We start from the raw sequence: 23284 nt of genomic DNA, 5'->3' as shown, positions 1-23284 counted from the left end.
GGATTTGGCATGATGGCATTGCCATTGGCCTATGTGCGAGGGAAAAATCAACATGCAAGACAATGTGGGGGTGTTATCGATGGCAACAAACTGTTGCTAAGGCAAGTGGGACGTACTACACTTGTATTTGAGGGCTAAGGTGTGACGGACTATACCAAAGCAAGAGTGGGTTGCGTACAAGCAAGGCCAAGACCTTGACGGAACTAGGCGGGCTGGATGGGAGCTTGACAAGGCTAAACGGGAAAGACCTCGGCGCTAAAGTGAGGCAGCTTAGTGCCAAGGCAGCGGCATTGGCAATGTGATGTTGCCATGACTTAGGTGAGCGGGCTGGCACCTAAGTTATTTGTGGGCAAACGACTTGGCAAAGGGAAGGGCATCAAGGCTTGGTGACTTGATGTTAAAATCAGCATGGAAAACGGGCAGACTTGATCAAGTAGGGGCGACTTGACAAGAACAAGCTATTGTGGCAGCGGATTGGCGTGCGGCTAAGTCAAGGGTGACGAGTTGTGGTGATGGCATTGAGCGGAAGCAGTGTCAAAGGCTAAGGCTGGGCGCAAATCCAGCCTTGGGCGTGCAGCAGCTGGCCAAGAAACGCGCACATGCAGCGCACATGGAGTGGTTTTCAAGTGTGCTGTGCACATGCCATGCAGTTAGCGGTTACAACTGCCTTTGTCCAAGAGTTGCTGATTATAGGCTGAGTCTATGCACGTTTTTAGGCATGTTAGAGACATGTCCTACACGTTTTGATCATGGGGATCATGTCCTATCAGTTGGGGGATGTCAACTGAATATAGGAAACACTTTTGGGCTGACTACAATATATATATGTGTGCTAGCAGCCTTAAAAACAGGCTAAGTACCTAGGGAGGGAAATGGTCTGAAAGATAGGCATAGGGTTGTCTATTTTATGGCTTGAGCATGGCAAAATATGTGTCATTGCCTTGCCAAACGAGTGGCAGCACGAGCGGCCTTAGGCAGGGGCTTTTATAGGGCAGATTCGTGCAAGTGTAGGCCATTTTTGTGAGTTGGTGCCTGCCAAGGGTGGCAGCACCATGCCTAACTCGAGAATTTCCTTTGTAATTGATTTATTATAAAAGGTTGGGAAAGGGTTCCCGTAAATCTGTGTTGCCTTTGTTTATTCATGTTGCCTTAAATTTATTCTAAGTGTTAAACCTCGAAAGCGTACGAAAATCGGGTAAGGCTGAGGTCAAGTGGGGACTTGACTGCCGCACATCGGGCAGCATTTTCGGCGGACAGAAAACGCCCCTGTGACAATTGGTATCAGAGCCAGGTTAGGTTAAGTTTGGTTTGGTTTGGTTCGTGACGAGGTCGAGATGGCCATGGACAAGACTACAAGGCAGTGTGTCAGTGTGCTTGTTCATGGAAGGGACTGTCTTGGCTTAGAAATTCAGAAAAGGCAAGGAAGGCAGTGATGCAGAAATTTCAAGTTTGTGGGTGCCAAAAATCAGTGTGGGTTCTTTCAAATCAGTCAGTTGGCGTGCTGGTTTTGCTGTGGGAACGACGGACAAGAAATGCAATGAGAAAACAAAAATGTTGCACTTGAGGGCAAGGACAACGTAATTCTCAAAAGGGTGTTGAACTTGTGATGTCTTTGCAAATGGCAGCATGTGTTGGGATCTATTCGACGAGGGCGTTGAATTCAACTGGTTGGGGTGGTTTGTTAGACCCCTGACAAAGCTGATCGGCAAGCGGCACGGCAGTGGCGAGGATTTGGCATGATGGCATTGCCATTGGCCTATGTGCGAGGGAAAAATCAACATGCAAGACAATGCGGGGGTGTTATCGATGGCAACAAACTGTTGCTAAGGCAAGTGGGACGGACTACACTTGTATTTGAGGGCTAAGGTGTGACGGACTATACCAAAGCAAGAGTGGGTTGCGTACAAGCAAGGCCAAGACCTTGACGGAACTAGGCGGGCTGGATGGGAGCTTGACAAGGCTAAACGGGAAAGACCTCGGCGCTAAAGTGAGGCAGCTTAGTGCCAAGGCAGCGGCATTGGCAATGTGATGTTGCCATGACTTAGGTGAGCGGGCTGGCACCTAAGTTATTTGTGGGCAAACGACTTGGCAAAGGGAAGGGCATCAAGGCTTGGTGACTTGATGTTAAAATCAGCATGGAAAACGGGCAGACTTGATCAAGTAGGGGCGACTTGACAAGAACAAGCTATTGTGGCAGCGGATTGGCGTGCGGCTAAGTCAAGGGTGACGAGTTGTGGTGATGGCATTGAGCGGAAGCAGTGTCAAAGGCTAAGGCTGGGCGCAAAGCCAGCCTTGGGCGTGCAGCAGCTGGCCAAGAAACGCACACATGCAGCGCACATGGAGTGGTTTTCAAGTGTGTTGTGCACATGCCATGCAGTTGGCGGTTACAACTGCCTTTGTCCAAGAGTTGCTGATTATAGGCTGAGTTTATGCACGTTTTTAGGCATGTTAGAGACATGTCCTACACGTTTTGATCATGGGGATCATGTCCTATCAGTTGGGGGATGTCAACTGAATATAGGAAACACTTTTGGGCTGACTACAATATATATATGTGTACTAGCAGCCTTAAAAACGGGCTAAGTACCTAGGGAGGGAAATGGTCTGAAAGATAGGCATAGGGTTGTCTATTTTATGGCTTGAGCATGGCAAAATATGTGTCATTGCCTTGCCAAACGAGTGGCAGCACGAGCGGCCTTAGGCAGGGGCTTTTATAGGGCAGATTCGTGCAAGTGTAGGCCATTTTTGTGAGTTGGTGCCTGCCAAGGGTGGCAGCACCATGCCTAACTCGAGAATTTCCTTTGTAATTGATTTATTATAAAAGGTTGGGAAAGGGTTCCCGTAAATCTGTGTTGCCTTTGTTTATTCATGTTGCCTTAAATTTATTCTAAGTGTTAAACCTCGAAAGCGTACGAAAATCGGGTAAGACTGAGGTCAAGTGGGGACTTGACTGCGGCACATCGGGCAGCATTTTCGGCGGACAGAAAACGCCCCTGTGACAGTAGGTTAGTCTAGAAGCCGGGATGATGAAGATGTTGCTTAGGGGTAAAGTTAAGGTTCAAAGAGTGTTTTAGAAAATCCTTTTTCTCCCCTTTGTAAAGAAGTCATTTTCCTCTAATTAAGTCATAAGAAAAATATTTTCTAAAATATTTAAGCCAATCAAACATTAAAAAAATATTTTTTTAGAATCGGAGCTCATGTAAAATAACGAGTTTTTGGCGAAAAACGTCCTTTAATTATACCCATAACCTAAACTACATCCTTCACATATCATTGTAAGCAGAAAACATCTTTGTTATATCCCAGAATTAACAAGTTGCATCCTTCCGTTACTCAAAAGTTATAAAACTAACGGAATAAAGTTATTCACGTGAGATACCAAGTCTGCTTCAACGATCATTGCCGTCTGCAAATTTCAAAGTCTTCTCAGCTAACTGAGCCTCTCTTCTTTTCAGAAGTCAAAACTATATCTCAGAAAGGGCTTGCATTACAGCACTCTACAAACAAATTAAAAAGAATTAAAAATGGAAATCAAACTACTATGCACCAAAGAAATCAAAAAGAGATAACGACGCAACCAGGTAATTGTCACGTATGTGCCAAACCAAATACAACTTACAATCACTTAGATGACAGAGACAACCAGTCAAGCTTTAGCTGCAAAATATATGGAATGCAATACAACTTATTATCTTGTCACTAGGCTCCTCGTGACTCTCTTTGATCGGAATAGGAACATACTCCATAAGCTTTGTCATTTCCATTATTGTTAATATTTCTCGGCCTAATAATGATGGAAAAATTACTACTACAATTATATAGTTACATTAGTGTTTACCCTTAAAATGAATCCTTAAAATGAATAACAATTGAATTTATACGCGGTTTAAAGTATATGTGATTTAATTTAACACGAATGACCTAAGAATGACAAATCATTGAATTAAAGTAAGATAAAAACAATCAAACCAAACGCAATGGATGATTAAGCCTCACTTTATGGCGAACACTGAAAGTTGGTTTAGATTAAGCCGGGAAACGGGCTCGATTGTAATTAAACAAATAAGCAACGGAAGAACACTTTGAACAATAATTAGAGAACAAAAATTGACTTTAATGTTTTGATATGTGTGCCAACCGTGGTCTTGAAAATAAAAAGGTTCTCCCTTTAAATAATAGGTGAGTTTCAATCTTAGTAGAAGTTTAAATAAGTTAAAAATCTTTTTTTTCTCTAGTAAACCGTGATACACTGTTGATACTGGGCGAGATTTGCGCCGTAATATTCGGTTAAGGGCGAATATTTCATCCGCTTGTTTGTCCTTTCCAACCGGCTTTCCTTTAGTCTCGATTCTTTATTTTGCTCGAAGTGATTCTTCCCATATTTGGCCGTGTCCGATTTTTAGCGCATCATTCAGTCTTCCCGGGCTCAGATCCATAGGAGCCCTCGGCTTTATCCGAGGTCATATTGGATCGGGCTGTCCTCCCATTTCTTTACCAGAAAATCGGAGTAGCTTTATGCCCAATTTTACGCGTACACAATTACTAAGATTTACTTTTTGCAAGTGCAATTATATCTTCCAACATTTAGAGCTCCATAGTTGTAGCAGTAAGCTACTTCATTTGATGTACTGTTGAGTGTATTATAATGGTGAGATTGCCGACTTCGCTATCGTGAACTCAACTTGCATGTGCGTTTTGATTGTATTTGGTTGGTGGATCACTGGATATTACTACCATTTACTTGTACCATCTTTTGGTTGCAAAGAACAGAAAAGAAATATTGTGCAAAGGACTAATGAGTTTGGATTTCTTTGTAGTGGCAAGGTAGGGCAAGAGGAGTACGACGAAATGCTTTGGGCGGTGTGGGACGTCACATGCAACTCATGTGAATAGCTTTATTCCGTTAGTTTTATAACTTTAGAGTAACGGAAGGATGCAACTTGTTAATTATGGGATATAACAAGGATGTTTTCTATTTACAATGATATGTGAAGGATATAGTTTAGGTTACGGGTATAGTTAAAGGACGTTTTTCGCCAAAAACTCTAAAATAACCACCCTGGCCCAACTCCATTGTTTTCCAAAAAGAAATCAAAATAGACACATGCTACCTCCATTTTAAGATCCTTACACATACACATATAGCATAGTTTGGGAAGGAAAAAGTTAAAAGGACCAATAAAATTTCGAGATGGTCACTCGAAGACCCTAATATAAAACCTTGGGAAATAGAAAGGGCTCAGAAGAAGCAAGAATGTTAATAAACTCCAAGAGGGGATCAGCTGACCAAGTTTCGATTTAAGCAGCTCAAAGGTATACAAAGACACACGTAACGATATATGAAAAGTATACAACAAAAGATTTTAACATTAGAAAACGTCATTGAAGAGTAACTTCTTCTGTCTGGGCTCCAGCGGCATCACCAGCACCATGATTAGGGATCCAAAAGGTAAGAACTGATGATGCAGCAACGAACATTACTCTTCTTGGCGCCCATTTCAAGCAGGATGGGACGCCTATGTGGCTATCCCAGCTAGAAACCTATCAAAACAGGCAACCTTTTAGCCCTTAGGAAGATAAAAGAATCCATTAACTGTACTGATGGGTATTGTAAAAATCTTATTTACACCCAGTGTTTCATCAGACTGTATTAGTATACCATCATTTAGCAATAAATTGGGGTGATGTTATACATTGATTAAATATGGTCAGTGATAAAGGTGCATATGAAAGATACATTTCCCGTGTTAATCGGTCTGGTGTAGACACAGACAGTAGGTAAGTTTTCCCATGAGTAATAAGGGACACAAGAAGGCAGGCCACTCAAACAGATGTATCAATGATACAGAATCAAATAAGTAACAGTGCGGGCCAGCCACTTTTCACCCAGTATAATCCCACTTAGTGGGGTCTGGGGAGGGTAGTGTGTACGCAGACCTTACCCCTACCCTGGGGTAGAGAGACTGTTTCCAAATAGACCCCCGGCATCCTTCCCTCCAAGAACTTCCCACCTTGCTCTTGGGAAGACTCGAACTCACAACCTCTTGGTTGGAAGTGGAGGTTGCTTACCATCAGAGCAACCCCTCTTGTCACGTTGAATTAGTCAATGAATGGGGTTAATTTGAAGCAGAATGTATAGCTAGTAGATGTACGACTAACCACTCCTATATTGCTTGCAGAATCATGGAAAGCCAACAAGTCACAAGCCTGAGCTAGTTTTGACCATATTTAGTGTGTTAATGTTCCACGCATGCAAGTTTCCATCTCCTGAACCTTCAACATGAACACAAAACATCTTAGTTCTAGTATCAAAAATAAGATCATAGAGTAGAATGCCTCAAGCTTGCATTTGACAGTGTGCAATTGTTATTACGAAAAGGATGAAAAATAAGAACCAAGCATCGACAACAGAATCAAAAGAACAATTCTCATCAAAGCGGAGGCACAGATAAAAAGATATTAAAGTGCAGGCAATGCAGATACATGACAATTCCCATGAAACTCTTTCATTTCATTGAAGTGAATTCTTATTCTTACGAAGCAAATAACATTTCCTATTGATTTATCCCCTAGACTGGACCTATTATGATTCTGAATTACCCGTCGCTACGCTGTTCCCAAGGAGATCACCAATACCCAAAGATTGTTTGCACCAGAATGCCTAATGCCAAAATTTCTTTTCCCTCTACTTTTGCTCAAACAATGTCTGCAATACGTACTAGCTTCCGTGCAAGAATGTTCTTTTTTCATTTAACTTTTTTGAAAGGACCCGAAAGAGTGAAATACTGATGACCGTCAAGTTATCGTGCTTATACATGGCTACTGGTTCACAACTTAAAGACAAGAATCCTACTGGTCAAGCTCTAAGATTATAGGTATACTCTTTTTCTCTCTTACTCTTATCTATTTTTTATTTGAGCAGTAATGATCCTTAATCACTGAAAGGTAGAAACTGAAAACAAGTTCATGCAAGATCAAGATGGTTAACATTTGTGTAGTGCGTCCAAATGAACCCTATGCACAACTTGCAACTAACATGAATTTGTTTCCCAAGGTCAGGCTGAAAGATTGCAGCAACATAGGACCAAAAAGGTATAAAGATTGGGCAGGTATTCTGGAAGTAGTTAATACTACTATGATATTCCTAGAGTGCATTAGATTTTTTGACGACGGTTATGTCCACGGACAGCTTGCACGCACTCAACTAAGTCATCTGGCAGCCTGCTACAGTCCACAAGCATAAACGCCAGGTAAACCTACACACTGAGGCTGGAGCAAAGTGGGTTTATAATGATCGTTGTAGCAAGGTTCAGAACATGGGAAATCCAATTTGTTACTCCTACACCTCAACCACTCTGTCACTCCCTTGCGGACAGTGCATTTATTTCTTATCACAAAAGTTGTTGAAAAGCGTAACAAACTTCCTTTGTGCACACAACATCGCTCTCGATAAGTCTTGAGATTATTATGTTGGATACTTATACCGCACAATATTGACATATTATCTCAATAATAAAAGGCAATATCACGCAACATTGGTATATTATCACAAAGGCACTTTCATTTCCGAAAACTTTGGAAACCAAGAGAAAAAAGGTCTCGGAAATTTTAGCTTCGACTACACTCTGGTGTTAAAAATTTCAACAATTTCAATCAACATCCCATCAACTACACAGACTCCCAGACAAATCAGGGTTTAATGGTTTACTTGAACATATAAAACGTCATCCCACAATTTAGTAATATGTTTTCAGATAAATAAAAGTTTTTCCAGCTGCATTACAAGGAAAGCACCGATATACAGCTTACTATCTTATCGAAAATCTCCAAGTAATACAGACAGCTAAATTTTTTTATCACGTTCACTTTAAATAAGCATTTGATTTGCTTGAGATCAAGACCTTGGCATGCTCAGGGTAAACTTACAGTATCCTAACACCAACCCACTAAGTCTAATATCTAAGTCACAACAATGATATAGGAGAATTCTTCTACAGTCAATAATAAGCTCAAAGAATTTAATCTAATACCTGAAACAACATATTGGCCATCTGGTGTAAAGGTTGCCTCCATTGCTGTCGGGGAGGGATCCAGATTAAACCCACACCGCTGTGCCAGTAAAATGGTTGAGCCTTTTAGTGTTGGATAAGTTCGTAAAACATCACGGAAAATACAATGAACAAAAAAAGATAATCCAGAGCAGACAGATGAAAGAATTCTGATGGAAAAGTAACCTTCTCTCCTCCATAGGCGTCAAGGACATAGATGCTGTTACTAGTAGTTGTTAAGAGCATTGATTTTCCATCATTGCTGAATTTTATGTCACAAACCTCAGCTGTGTCTCCACCAACTAGGAAGGTATCAAAGGGTCCCTACATATCACAAGACATGACCAAATTCATTATCTGTAATCTTAAGCAAGCTGAACTTTAGAGGCACAAACCTTGTCGTACGATCTTGAATCAAACAATTTGACGGCACCCCCTTCCATTGCCACTGCAAAGACAAGGCCTTGTTGGTCATAAGCAACTGCAGGCCTACCTCTTAGACGCAAAATCCCCTGAAAACTACAAGAGTGAGCGTATATCACCAACATGTGTTTCATGCGGTAGAAGTTTGACTAGCTAGTAGTACCAACAACTGGTCTTTTGTACACTAACGAACTAATATTTGTGAGAGCTCACAAATGCTAAGACATATCAGCAGATTAGCACCCACCCTGCTTGAGAGTAAGTAGGACTAAAGGCATATATTATATATGTTTCCTAGAACACATACATACAAAATATCTTCTGTGTGCTTTATTATAACAAGTGAATAGATAGTATCTTCATATCAGTCATGCGTGCAAGCAAATAGGTGTAATCTGAGGCTATTTCTGCCACAATGTCAAACCATTGAAAGGTTCACGGTGTAATTGGAAGTATGCGTCTATTAGTGGTAGGCTACCGAAATGTTATGTTATAATCGCTGGAGAATTAACATCCGAGATCATTAATTAACATATAAGTCCAAGCTTGAAGAGTATAGAGGAATAAGAACTGATACAGAGGCGGTTCAACGGTATTGGTGGCCTAAAGCCAAATCTTAAGTTTTTTTTTCTTTTTGTTTGTAAAGATGGTGTTTAGACCATCTTGTACTTATCTTGCCAAGGCACTGGGCTACCTGCTAGCTCCTACCATCAAGATAACTCTACTCACCGAAGCTTCGACAATAGTAACATCCATGGTTAAGATAATTTTTTATAGTTCTCATCATCTAATGATCTCACTTTGCTAAGTACAAGTTAAAATATAATCACATTCGGAGTAGTTCAAGTCTAATGAATTTAAAAAGTGGCTTGATCCACTCTTTATAGAAATATGAACTCTAAGAGATACTACAAGAGACTTCATTTTTATTTTTTTAATTGTCAATAACGTCATCAAATTGTTCTTTTTTACGTATTGCATATTTATTATGAAATTCAAGTATTTATCGAAATAACCTCTTATCACATTCCCAAAAAAAACATAAATCTAGTATCTTTTTAATAATGATAATAATTTTACAATATATGTAACTGATTTTGTGACTTGCACAATTGGTTTTCAATAAATTGGGGGGGGGGGGGGGCTGCTAATTCCCCCTAGAGCCAGCACTAAACTGATACAGTACCGATTTTGTGACTTGCACAATTGGTTTTCAATAAATACACTTCTTTCAGTCCGATGACTACCTAGCCTGAGTAATCTAAAATAACATTCGGATAGAATGCAGTTACGCACCAATATTTGTTCCTAAAGAACAGATTATCCTTCATTAAAAATTTCGTTCTTGCATGAAGACATGACTCCAAATAATACTTTTAAGTTGTGCCTAACATGATATAACAGTTTTAGGAGACGGCTGCAGAGATCATAAATGGGAATCACAGTTACAACTTACAACTGCCAAGTGCAGCCAGAGAAAATAGCTCAACCTTAAAAGATAAATGTTTGTGGTTCTCGGTTCTAGAAATGATTGTTCTAATTCTTCAACTAGTCGGGAAGTTCATTTAATTAGTTTCAGTTTTTCTTTGTTTCGTTCATTGGATTGGAATAGTACCTAACATTGCTAAATCCTATCACTCAGTACATTTGGCCTCACTAAGATAAGGGAGGACATTTCACAATGAATGTGTGCCAAATAACACCTTTTCTCTTATGTTACTAACCCTGTAATTGCACAATTGGACTTCCTTAAAGGGTGTCGCTTAATAGTCAATGAAGCTGGAAGGGACCATGCATGACCAGAGTTCAAGTCGCAAAAGAGGCAAAGAAAACATTAAGTAATTTCTTTTCATCTATCTAAGCCTTGACGGACAGAGTTACAGGTACCCAGCAGATTAGTCAAGGTTTAAGCAAGTTGGTCACACCACCATTATTCCCAATAAAAAAGGATTCATTTCCTCAAAATATTAAAGGCTAAATAAAGTCTCTAAGATAGTCTAAAATATCTTTGATAATTGAAGACCACGCTTATTTAGTAAAAGATGTGATACCAACCTGGCAGGCATTTACACGAAGATCCCATATTCTGACACTATGGTCAAGAGAACCAGACATGAAGCTGTCATTAACTGGAGACATACACAGTGACACAACCCTGCAGCCAAGTTGGAGTTATAGATATGAAGATAATCAATATGTCAAAATCAAGGGGTCAGAAGGGAGACAACATGAAAAATATACTCTGTTACTGTACATAAAATAAACCTAAAATGTCACCCAATTAAAAGTCCATTATGTTTTGCCTATTTTATAGGGCATCTTGTCCTCGCCCTTTATTCATTTCTCTTCTACATTATAACATTTTTTATTTCTATTGTGAGAGAAAATGTATAAATCTCCATAACATCTTATTCAAGCCAAAATAAATTGTTTGAGCAAATGCGTAAAGATAAATCAGTAAATCAAGTATTTTAGGCACATTTTCAACCATTCTAGCTGTTTTTACATAGTAAGAATTTATTAAAAAAATAAAAAAATAAAAATAAAAAAAATAATAATAATCTGAGAATGCTTTGGACTGCAGTGAACAATTAACTCAAATATGCTCTCAGGCACACTCCCCGAGGAGCCTGAGAACCTGAAATTCTGAGTTTATACAAACACCATAGGAGACCAACTAGCCACGCGAGCCAAGCTCCGGCAAGCAGTCCACCACGCGCCGGCGCGTGAGGCTACTCCGGGCAAGTTTTGAATTTTTTTCTTCGGGATAGCCTCTTCAACACCCTATTCCGACCCAACCCATCCTTGCAGTTCTAGATTCCGACTACTTTTACTTTTCTCCGGCGACGGGAAGCCTTTTTCCGGCCATTTTCCAATCATTTTTCATTCAGCTGCAAACCAAAATTCTTGCTTCTTCTTCTCTAGTCTGCAGAATTCCATTACGGGGAACTTCTCAACGAAGCCAATCATCTCCTTCTCCGGAATCAGTATTCACCCACTGTGTTTACGACAAAACACCCTCTATAATTTTCATAACCTGAGCAGCTGGTTAGTTCATTATGGGAGACAGCAGGATATACTTCAACGCCGGATTCAAATCTTTCGACATCACCAGATGGAACACCAACAAAGATATATGGTTTGAATGGGTGGAGAGAAGCCGCAACATGATGAGACGCTTATCCATGGGTAAAAAGACAATGGAATGGATTTGCTTTGTACTTAAAGAAGCCTCGACAGGCCAAAAGAATTTAGTGAAGAGATGGAAGTATAAGGACCAAATGGCAGAACATTTTTGCACTAGGAAATTTAATGCTCATGGAATATATATGAGTATTTTGTCATTAAAGGAAGAAGGGAGGTTAGTTATTATAATCCCAGAGCTAGCTTTGAATGCAGGCTGGAAAGACATAGCAGCTAAGATAGAAAGAATCATCTATCATGCCCCCAAGCTCAATACCACAGTACCACCCAGAAACACTGTGGACAACTACCCTTATGTCAAAGCAGTTAAGGAGAGTAAATGGCAATCTAATACCCTTCGAGAGGCAAATGTCAGTATAAACAATGGAGATATCTCTATTTTGGAACCCTCGGGAGCGGAGGACACAGGTTACTAAAAAGATGCATTATTGGGTATTTTGGGAAAGAAGTCACTGAGAGACCCACTCTAGCAGACATAAGGCGATGGGCTACTGCTTCATAGAACAAAGCATATGGAGTCAACATGTATGAGATGACTGGCAACATGTTTCTATTTGAGTTTCCGAATAGATACATGGCTGAGCAGATTCTACAAGGAGATTGGAGATGGAAAAAGTTCAAGCTTCATCTGGAATGATGGAACTACACTGCTGGATGCATTCCAAACTCTCAAATTGTGGAAACATGCTGGATTAGAGTCATGGGGATTCCCTTACATCTGTGGTCACAAAAGATCTTCAAAGAAAGAGGAGATCTCTGTGGGGGATGGATATCTACTGAAGAAGAAACAGATCTCAAAAATCACCCTAAGTGGGTTGGAATTCAAATTGTTGGTGATGGCAAACAAATTCCTAATGAGATTGGGATTGAAAGAGAAGGGATCAAATTTTTCATCCCAATCTGGGTTGAAAAATAGGCAAGATTTGAGCTGAAGTCGTCGGAAAACACATATAGCTTTGGAGCAGAGAGAAACATGGGCGACCAAGTGGGATGCACCATATTGCAAAATAATAAAAAGGGAAAGGCACGGGTGCAACATACGCAAGGTCGAAGTTCGACAAATCTGAGCATGAATGCGGCAAATAATGAGCTGGAATCAAATGTGTCTGATTTGGCTGCACAAGTCATTTTTAATGATCTCTTGTGTGAGGCCACTGATGAAATTAGGTTGACGCCTTATATTGAGGAACTGGGATGCAACTCTTACTTGAAAGCAAAAGAATCCAATCCAGGGGATCCAAGTCCCATTGCAAACCTTGAAATTATGCCACAGGCAACACATATGAGTTGCGATCAGCCATAAGGTGAAGCAGAGATAGGAATACTGGGACAGAAGGCAGGGGAGAATACCATAAACAAAAAGATGGGGGAAGATCAAGTTGAAAATGCATTGGAGCACCAACAACTAAAGCACTTCAACTCTATCCAAGATTGGGAAATAGAGGAGGTTACTCCTATATCAGTACAACAACACAATCCAGTAATGGATAAAGAGATGGATGCAACACTGTGGGTCCATCAAAATATGATCAAATTGGGGAAAATGTTTGGAGTAGATTTTCAAGGCCATGAAGAAGAAGCATTGGAGTTACTAATGCAAATTGACAGTTGCAAACAAGTTAGAAGAGTGAAGACAGAGATGGAGGTGAAGAAACGGAGGTTTAATGGCTCACTGGAATTAAAAGGATTAACCTCCTTTGATGTCAAATTCAAGAGTGATGGGAAAAGGAGTAGGGGAAGAGATCTATCTATTATTGCAATATGAAGATCAATTTAATTTCATGGAATGTAAGGGGATTAAATGATAAGAAGAAAAGGGAGATCATAAAAAGTCAAGTGCTGAATTGGAAGGCAGACATTATTTGTATGCAGAAGACAAAAGTGGAGGGGGATTTCAAGGAAATAGTCAATCAAATTTGGGGTAGGAGATGGGTGAGGTACGCATGTTTAGAAGCTAGCGGCACGAGATGGGGGATTTTGTTACTATGGGATTGCAGAGTATCGAAAGGGGAGGTGTTACAGACTGGTGCATACACTTTGACATGCAAGTTCGAAGCTCTTTTACAGAACTTTCAATGTCATATAACAGGAGTGTATGCTCCAAATTGCAGAATAGAAAGAAGAACAGTATGGAGAAAAATTGGTGCAGTGAGGGGATTGATGGAAGGCCCTTGGGTAGTCTGTGGTGATTTTAACGTCACAAGGTACCCTTCTGAAAAACGGGAATGCTCGAAGAGGTCCAGAGAGATGGTGGAATTCTCGGATTTCATAGAAGACATGGAGTTGATAGATCTTCAACTCGAAGGAGGCTACTATACTTGGTTCAAAGGGGATAATCATACAACCGCTTCTAGAATTGATAGATTTCTCATTTCAGAAGAATGGGACGACAGCTTCAGAAATATCAAGCAAACGCTTCAACAAAGGCTCATTTCTGACCATTCACTAGTGGCTCTATGCTGCAGTGCCTGGGAACAAGCTAAATCATACTTTAGGTTTGAAAATTGGTGGCTGAACGTGGAAGGTTTTGATGATAGAATTAGAAATTGGTAGACATCTTTTGAATTTTCAGGAAGACCAGACTATATTTTAGCTTGCAAATTAAAAGCTCTCAAAGGCAAGCTAAAAGAATGGAGTAGAAGTTGTAAAGGAAATCTGGGATTGCAAAAATCAAAATTGATGAGTCAATTGGCAGGTTTTGAGGCAACACAATAATTAAGAGCTCTGACAAAGGAGGAATCAATGAGGAAGGCAGCTACCCTCATGGAGCTTGAGGATCACCTCAAGAACGAAGAAAGTGCATGGAGACAGAAATCAAGAGCTCTGTGGCTCAAAGAAGAGGATAGGAATGCAAAGTTTTTCCATCGTACTGCCAATGCACACAAGAGAAACAACAATATTGATCAACTTATGGTTCAAGATGAAGCAGTAGAGGAGCCATACAGAATAAAGAATGTGATCATTGAATTCTACAAGGGGTTATACACAGAACCTGAAGAGTGGAGACCGACAGTCAATTTCGAAAACAGTCCCAAAATCTCTGAAACAGAGAAGGAGTCTTTACAGAGTTAATTTGAGGAACAAGAAGTCCCGAGCTGTCTGAAGATGTGTGCAACTAACAAGGCCCCAGGTCCAGATGGATACACAATGGGTTTTTTCATTAAGTGCTGGGATATTTTGAAGCACGACATCATGGAAGCCTCCAAAAACTTCCATTCCCAGGAGATGTTTGAGAAAAGCTTCAATGCAACATACATAGCCTTGATTCCAAAGAAGACAGGTGCGAAAGAATTGAGAGATTTCAGGCCAATCAGTTTGATAGGGAGTTTCTACAAACTGCTCTCAAAAGTCTTGACTGAAAGACTTAAGAGGGTGGTAGAAAAATTAGTAGATGCTCAACAAATGGCTTTCAACAAAGGAAGACAAATAATAGATGCAGTGTTGATTGCTAATGAAGCTGTGGATTCAAGAATCAAAAAGAAAGAACCCGGAATCCTATGCAAGCTAGATAATGAGAAGGCTTATGATCATGTCAACTGGAGCTTATACTGAAATTGTTAGAACAAATGGGTTTTGGGCAAAAATGGATCAGTTGGATGAAATTTTGCATATTTACTATTACATTCTCCATTCTCATAAATGGATCTCCTGAAGGTTTCTTCCATGCACATAGATCTCTAAGACAAGGCGATCCTTTATCTCCCTTTTTGTTCATTATAGTTATGGAAGGACTGAACAACATGATTAAAACGGCCAAAGTCAATGGATGGGTTAAAGGTTTCGAGGTTCACAGGAATGGGGCAAACAGTCTAGAGATCACACATCTTCAATATGATGATGATACTCTAGTCTGTTGTGACGCTGAAAAGGAGCAACTCAGGTTTCTAAGGATCATCTTGGTCTTATTTGAAGGAATTTCGGGACTACACATCAACTGGAGAAAGAACCATATTTATCCCATTAATGAAGTTAATAACATGGAGCAACTGACACAGATAATGGGAGGAGAAGTAGGGTCCCTACCTACTGTATACCTTGGAATGCCTCTTGGTGCAAGATCCAAATCCAAAGAGATCTGGAATTCAGTCATTGAAAAGTGTGAGAAGAAGCTGTCAAGATGGAAATCGCAATACCTATCAATGGGGGGCAGGCTAGTTTTAATCAACTCAGTATTATACTCACTTCCTACTTACATGATGTCTTTGTTCCCAATTTCTGCCGGAATCATACAGAGACTAGACAAACTCCGAAGAACCTTCCTTTGGCAAGGGAATAAGGAGAAAAAGGTCTTCCATTTGTGGAAGACCTTTGGCAAGTTAAATGGAAGACAATGGCCAAAAAACAAGGTGGTTTAGGAATAAGAAATTTGAAGAATCAAAGCAAGGCTCTTAGATTGAAATGGCTTTGGAAATATTCTCAAGAACCTCAAACTTTATAGAGCAAAGTGATCAAAGCTAAGTACGGTGAGGAAAATAACTAGGTGTCAAACAAAGTCAGCACATCATATGGAGTTAGTGTGTGGAAATCCATCAGAGAACTTTGGCCTATAATGAAAATTCACTCTTCCATAAGAGTGAACTACGGAAGGAACACATCATTCTGGAATGATAATTGGTTGGGACATGGAAGCCTAAAGGAAAGATACCCTGATATGTTTGGTTTGGCATAAAACCAGCATAGGACAGTAGCTGATATATGGAGTTATCAAGGATGGGAACTCACTCTTAGAAGACAGTTGAATGACTGGGAGATAACAAGATTAGCTGACCTAACCCTCAGGGGTTGGCCTGGTGGCAATTGACTTGAGCCTTGGGGTTTGCTCCCTTTCAAGGTCTCAAGTTCGAAACCCACTGGGTGCAAACAATTTCTGTGGGCCATCGGACTGGGTAAAACCTGAATTAACCGTGGTGCACTTGCGGGAAACTCCTTGTCGAGGGCCTGTGCACCCCCGGGATTAGTCGGGGCTCGAAGAGACTCGGACACCCGGTGCAAATTAAAAAAAAAAAAAACAAGATTAGCTGACCTCTACAAAGAGCTGGAAACATTTAAAGGATTACAGGAATAGGTGGATTCACTTTGGTGGCAGAGGCACAAAAGAGGGGTCTATCAGGTGAAGGATGCACATAAGATTTTGAATCAAAATGATCTCCAGATAGATGCTTGGCCATGGAAGCATATATGGAGAACAATGATTCCTTATAAGGTAGCATGTTTCTCTTGGCTACTAGCAAAGGAGGCTGTATTAACCCAGGATAATCTCATAAAAAGAGGAATTTCTCTGTGTTCAAGATGTTTCCTATGTGGGGAAAACGCTGAGACTGTTAGCCATTTATTTCTACATTGCAAGATAACTGACCAACTATGGAAAATCTTTATTAGTCTTAGGGGTATTTCATGGACAATGTCATGCAGGATTAATGAAGTTCTTTATAGTTGGGAAGAAGCTGGTGTTGAAGCAACTAATAGAGAGAGATGGAGGACTGTCCCAGCTTGTATCTGGTGGACAGTCTTGAGGGAAAGGAATGCTAGATGTTTTGAAGATAGAAGCAACCCAGTACAGAAGATCAAACTCAATTGTATTCTTCTTTTTTGTTTTTGGTGTAAACAGATTTACACAGAAGATACATTGACAATTGTAGAAATACTAGGATCTTGCTAGGTTGCACACCAGCACATCTACTTATTAATATATACAAAAGTTATCAATTTCAAAAAAAGAATTTATAAAACTTGTTTGTGACTGAGGTGTAGTTGTTGTTGTAAGCATTTATAAAACAACCAGGGCAGTCCATTGTCAGTCCCCAACTTTTCTACCGAAAATGCACAATTTTTTAATCATTCCAGAGATAAATACCAAGGAAAAAGCACCCTACCTCTCTTTATGTCCCTTAAAGTAACGAAGGCATCGATTATCATACATGGATAGGTACCGCAAAGATTCTGGCAGCAGACAGGAAGCAAAAATGTGAAATATCCTTTCATGTAATGCAAAATCAAAAGTTGGTCCAAAGAAAATCACCTCCATGCAAATCCAAGTTGTGTATTGAAGAGCATATAACAGAGTGAGGGTGGTGGGTAAAGCATATTCGATCAGCTCCATGCTTCTTATGATATGCAGTCTTCAGCAACCTGAAGGTCAAAAAGAAATTACAGGAACTATATATTTTGGTCTAGTTAAGATAGCTCATAGAGACATTAGTTGCATTATGCAAAAGCTTAAACTTGCTGAAGGACCAAACAGAATCCCGATTTGAATCAGTCCGAGGCCTAAGTTGTTTAAATATTCATTCAACATTTCAAAATGGAGAAATAGGCACAAGGTAATAGAATATGCTCCCAAAAATATGTTCCCCCAACCTAACTTTTTTTGTCAATTGCGGAACTAGTACGAACACTAGATTCTATCGTTGACAGACTTTCATATGAATAATAGATAATGAGGATAAATTTATTTTGAAGATAATTAGAAATGAATTTGAATAAGTAATTTATCCACATTCCCTTGGTACATAATCAAGGGTCAAAATAAATCAGCCACAGCCCAGAGGAGGACACCAATAGATAGCCCAAAAATTGAGGTACACTCAAGCTTCTTAACATAGCTCAAACAATCATGTTAAAGTTGCTTTTCATGCTCAAGAGCCCTAAAGACAGGAGTCCCTTAACTTTCTGAAATAGTCTCATATAGGCCTTAACTACCATGGTCAAGTCCTTGAACTATTGTTTTGATATAATGGCCACTTTTGGAAGTGAATGTCTCAGTTTCCCACACCAATCAACCAGTGGGGCAATTCTAGGATGACTGAAAATTTTCAGCCCCTTTTTGTCTCTAAACATCAGCTTTTCCTATGGAAAGGCTGCTGCAGCCTAATGCAATCTTCCTGTGAACCTAAGTCATTCAAATGCACTTCTACTGAAGTTCTTCACATTTTTTAATCCCGCGTAAATGAAGAGAATAAGTATGAGTTGGTGTGATAAGTCACTTTCCAGAAGAAGAGGATCTCCTTATGTAACATCTTCTACTGCTTGAAGGATTGCTAAGTCTAAGAATTTTTGATAAACGATTCCTAAGTTTAAGAATGCATGTGGCTTTTTGAAATACATAACCACAGACAAAGACAACTATATGAACTATAAACTCTTGATGCCAGATGAAGGTCACGCAATCTGTCCATATGCCCATTAGATATTGCAAAGGTTCACTAACTTCAAAATTTTAGTCCAAAATTACACAAAATTTAATACTTAAGAACGTGAAGACTGAAGTCATTGGCCAGAATTTGCAAGCAGGAACATATGGTGTTGACAGAACCTGATAAGCCCACAAAATGGGCAATGCTCTGATGGAGAAGCATCAGGTCTTTAAAAAATGGAGACAAACACACTCAAGGTTTTGTACCCTGATTATGCTCTGAACAAGAACGATAGTATATTCAAGGATCGTTGCAATGATTCCTATTCTAGTCTTGTTCTATAAACCCAAATCCAATCTCAGACGACACTATAAATATCATACTGATGAATAAATTATGATTAATCCACTAATTTGGCATGATTCATAACCTGACGCAGCACAGTAAGTGGATCATACAAAAGAAAGTAAAGGAAGACCTTTTCTTGCAAGCTTGCTTCAAGGACTTACTTCCCATTGGCAATGTCAAAAAGTCGAATTGAGTCATCCTCACTTGCAGTTATCAGCAAATCTTCTTTCCGATGAAAATCAAGAGAGTTTATCTGCCCGCCCTAAAAGAAAGAGATATGTCAGGGTAAAATCAAAGTTGCCATAGATCTAAAACTAAAAATTAATAGATTGAAACAACAATTTGTCAAGCTATATAGATCGCTACTGATTCGATTTAAGAACCTTTTGTAAACAAGTATTAACCTTATTTATAAGCATATCTCGTACATTGCAGAATTTCAAGTAAAGCTACAAGTCAGTATAAGGGCCAGAAAAAAGAAAGGTCATGAAAGATTGAAAGTGTGATGTTGCATAAAGAGCATGAATGTGTAGGGTGAAAAGTATGGATTGTCGCTTGGCTTGCTTAGAGTTATTCTTCATTAACCTCCTCTATCCTAATCAGGATAAAGGGTTTCTTGACCCAGAGGCGGATCCAGGATTTGACCTTTGTGGGTTATGGATTCTAGGATAGAGACATCAAGTGCTAGTAACTCGGTTGTGAGTTTAATATTTGTACATATTTAGTAGATTTCTTAACACATATATAGAGTTTGGGCCAAAGCTAATGAGTTCAGCCGAACCCATATCTTAAAGCCTGCATCCGCCCTGCTTTGACTGCATATTAAAAGTATAAAGCATCATGGATATAGTTATTTTCTATTTATATTGCAGCTAAATAAATGCATCCAGGAGAGGGAGCCGGTAGACACATGAACAAGGTAACCAATTTCCCATAATCTCATCCTTGCTTTTGCTATTAGTGTTAATGCATCTTTGCCTCTCTTTCTTAAATCCTTTCTACTAAGTCATTTTTCAGAGTTCATGAAAATGCTAGAACTACTTTAACCATCAGGGACGTTTATGCTGTTAGATTCTCAGCGAAATAGGTTATGCCAAAGCCTAAACGAGAGTGAGCATTACTATAATTAGATATATTTGTTATCATTAAAAAATCAACTTTTCTGCAAAAGAGAAAATTCCTTAATAGGTACAAAAACAAATGGCAAACTGATATTGCTCTAAGGACATACTTAAATCTTTACAAATTCAATATTATATTATTATGATATATTTTTTTATCAAGTAAATGAGAAAATTCATTAAAATGCATCCAGAGGATGCCAAAGTTACATCGGCTGAGCAAAAAAAGGTATCTCCAGTATAATGCAGTATTGTCGAAGGCAAAAAGCGCTAAAAAGCGCTCCAGGTATATTAGGGCTTTAGCGCAAAGCGCAACTAAAGTGTGGGCTTTAGTAAAAAAAGAAAAGGTGCAATGACAGACAAAAATAAAATTATATATGTAATTCAACAAAAAAGAAACAACTCATTTGTAATGTTTCCATCAACAACTAATACACTTAGTTGCAGATTATATTTGTTGTTTAGTATCCTCGATTCAGGATAGAATTCATGGGCAATGAGGCGCACGCCTTAGTGCCTTGCCTACGCTAAAGCGTAGGTTAAGCGAGGCAAAATGCCCTAACTAAGTTTTCCTGAGCTTTAGGGCTTAAGCGCGCCTTAAAGGAGCCTTTGACAACATTGATATAATGCACCTCTGATTGCTAGTAGAAGTTGAAGGAGCTAACAAAATCCATGAATTTATCTAGACTATTCACATTTTCAAGGTTATACCAACAAAAGGGACTCATTAGGCATCTAGCCTTGAGTTTGTATAGGGGATAAAAATTATAGGATGTGATATAACAACCACTTATTAGACACCACTTGATTTACAATATATTGAAAACAGTGCCCTGATCATGATCTCTCTATCAGCTCAAACTCGAAGTCCACTATGTAAGGCTGTCAAAGTTGTTAAACGCGAAATTCTTTAGATCATATAACTATCTCAAGCCGAAGTGTTCTACTTCAATAAAAATAAGTTCTTTGATACTAGTTCCCAAGGTGATCGCCTAGTAGTTGAGGGATGGGAATAACAACCTAGAAATCCCAGGACCGAATCTCCCACTATAATATTAGCCATGAACTCATCTGCTGCAGCCATAGTAGCAGTACACTTACTAAAGGGGGTTCAACTGAATTCCCTTCGCCGAAAAATTATATAGTGTCTATTGGTGAAAATTCTTTTTGTGTATCTATAAATCATTGATTCCTCCTCTAGATACAAGAGAGCATCCTTTTGGACCCCTTGATGAAATTCCTGCTCGTAGATTACTCGAGGTGCAAACAAGATAGCCCATACTCCGCGATATCAGAAAAAAATAAAAATAAAAGCCAGTTTGTTGATTTTTCAACATTAAAGTTCTATATTTGCCAGTGTGTTTGCTACTTGCTCTTTCCTGATTCAGCCCTTCTACTTCTGTTTAACATTGTTCCCGTATTATTAGGTAAAAGGAAATTGAATATCCTTCCCCAAAGTCGAGTAAGATCATATGCTACCACGCCAGAGAAGTGTGTTAAAAATTCACAAGTGTCAGGTCTTTGATTTTAAAAAATAGGCCGTTATTTTGTAACAGAATGCTTGTCAATCGTTCAGTAAAACTCTCACTTAAACTCCCAGGCCAATAGTAAAGAACACGAATAGAACTGAATATACAGAACCCACACCAGCTAGGTTGGATTAATTGATTGACTTAATTCTCGGGCGATTAAACCGTAAGAGTTCACCGGAAATCACAACGTTAGAATTCAAGAGCAGTTCCATATTGAAAATTCGATGGGATTACTCACAAAATCTGAGAAGACTGATGCTACGGTCATGCTACGAACAATGTCATCGTTGAGCTCCGACAGTGCCGTCATCTTCTTATATGAGAAACTTTAATCAGAGCGAGAGAAAGAAATTTCTCAGAAAAATTATTGTAATAGTTTTATGCTTATAGCATATAGGGTTAATATAGTCGAGCACTTAATGTTCAGCACTTCACTTTTTTGTTTTTTGTCAAAATACTCTGCAGTCAAAAGTCATATGGTTGTTTGACTAGTTTCTAGAAGTAAAAGTGTATGTAATGGATAAATTCAAAAATAGCATGATTTAAAACTAGTCGTTCAAAAATAGCTCAATTTCAAAAGTAATTGAAATTTAGCTATTTTTCATGTAAGATAAATCTGAGCAAAAACACTATTCAAAACTCGAAAAATACGCCAGTATATTATACTGGAGTTCCATCATAAGTATGTTTGAACTCCAGCATATTATACTGGAGTTCCAGGATAAGTATGCTGGAACTCCAGCATAATATGATGGAGTTCCAGCAAGTATAATTGTCCAGTATAATATACTGGAGTTTGGAGCACCGGTGCTCCAGTCTCCAGTATATTATACTGGAGTCAGCAAAGTATACCGGTCCAGCATAGATGATATTTACACCTTAATATTACCATGCTTTATTGTTGTTTTATAGTCAAATCGATAACAAAATGCTCTAAACGGTGTTCTTTTGCTTCGCAGGGAATATTTTAAGTGAGGAAGCACTACGGAGTGTTTTGGAGGCAATAATGTGAAGAAAACACCCAAATCAAGAAGTACCCGAGCACAAAGAAGCAAAAATGGACTGAGTGAAATCTACCGCGACCGCGGTGGAACCGCGGCAGATCAAGTGCTCGAGGCAGAATGTTCAGCGTTCACCGCGGTCTTGCCGCGACCGCAGTGAACTATTCACGCGCCAGAAATTTGGGGACCAAAGTGTAACTTGGGGAAAACTTGTCCCAAACCCTTATAAACTTTAGAAGCTCGCCCAAGATATTTTTAAGCTTGTTTTTAGACTACTTTGGAGGCAAGAACAAGTGTGAGAAGATCAACTAAACATTAGAGTTTTTCTATCTCCTTTTATTTTCTTGCAATTACTCATTATGAATAATTTAGTAGTTTTATCTTGTTTTGTCATGAGCAGCTAATTCCCTAGTCTAGGGTTTTGATGGAACCTATTGGAGGATGAACTTCTTGTTTTGTGAATATAGTTTGCCC

General features: G+C 39.3%; 1 protein-coding gene across 2 annotated transcripts; it reads right to left on the bottom strand.

The window, feature by feature from the left end:
• Nucleotides 1–5097: 5097 nt before the first annotated feature.
• On the bottom strand, nt 5098–22204 carry LOC107781691 (protein ANTHESIS POMOTING FACTOR 1-like). Of its 2 annotated transcripts, none has more exons than XM_075244702.1 (10): nt 22048–22204; nt 19287–19418; nt 17695–17804; nt 17549–17615; nt 10527–10626; nt 8444–8560; nt 8235–8372; nt 8031–8109; nt 6224–6273; nt 5098–5541 (listed from the first exon to the last, which is right to left on the bottom strand). In XM_075244702.1, exons 2-10 carry the CDS (start codon nt 19352–19354, stop codon nt 5380–5382), a joined length of 891 nt encoding a protein of 296 aa, XP_075100803.1. In that variant the 5' UTR covers nt 19355–19418; nt 22048–22204; the 3' UTR covers nt 5098–5379. The 2 variants fall into 2 exon arrangements, with proteins under 2 accessions (XP_075100803.1, XP_075100802.1); XM_075244701.1 differs by having other exon boundaries at nt 19318–19418.
• Nucleotides 22205–23284: the final 1080 nt, after the last annotated feature.

The sequence above is a fragment of the Nicotiana tabacum genome, chromosome 22 (genome assembly GCF_000715075.1).
Source record: "Nicotiana tabacum cultivar K326 chromosome 22, ASM71507v2, whole genome shotgun sequence".
Classification (NCBI taxonomy): domain Eukaryota; kingdom Viridiplantae; phylum Streptophyta; class Magnoliopsida; order Solanales; family Solanaceae; genus Nicotiana; species Nicotiana tabacum.
The sequence above is the reverse complement of the archived record's forward strand: the minus strand, read 5'-3'. Positions and strand labels throughout refer to the sequence as shown.

Coding starts and splice junctions, on each gene's coding strand:
- LOC107781691 (XM_075244701.1), bottom strand. CDS start 22,119: ATGACGGCACTGTCGGAGCTCAACGATGACATTGTTCGTAGCATGACC. Junction 17,805..19,317: donor TTTGACATTGCCAATGGGAA/GTAAGTCCTTGA, acceptor TTTGACCTTCAG/GTTGCTGAAGACTGCATATC. Junction 10,627..17,548: donor TTTAAGGGACATAAAGAGAG/GTAGGGTGCTTT, acceptor ACTTGGCTGCAG/GGTTGTGTCACTGTGTATGT.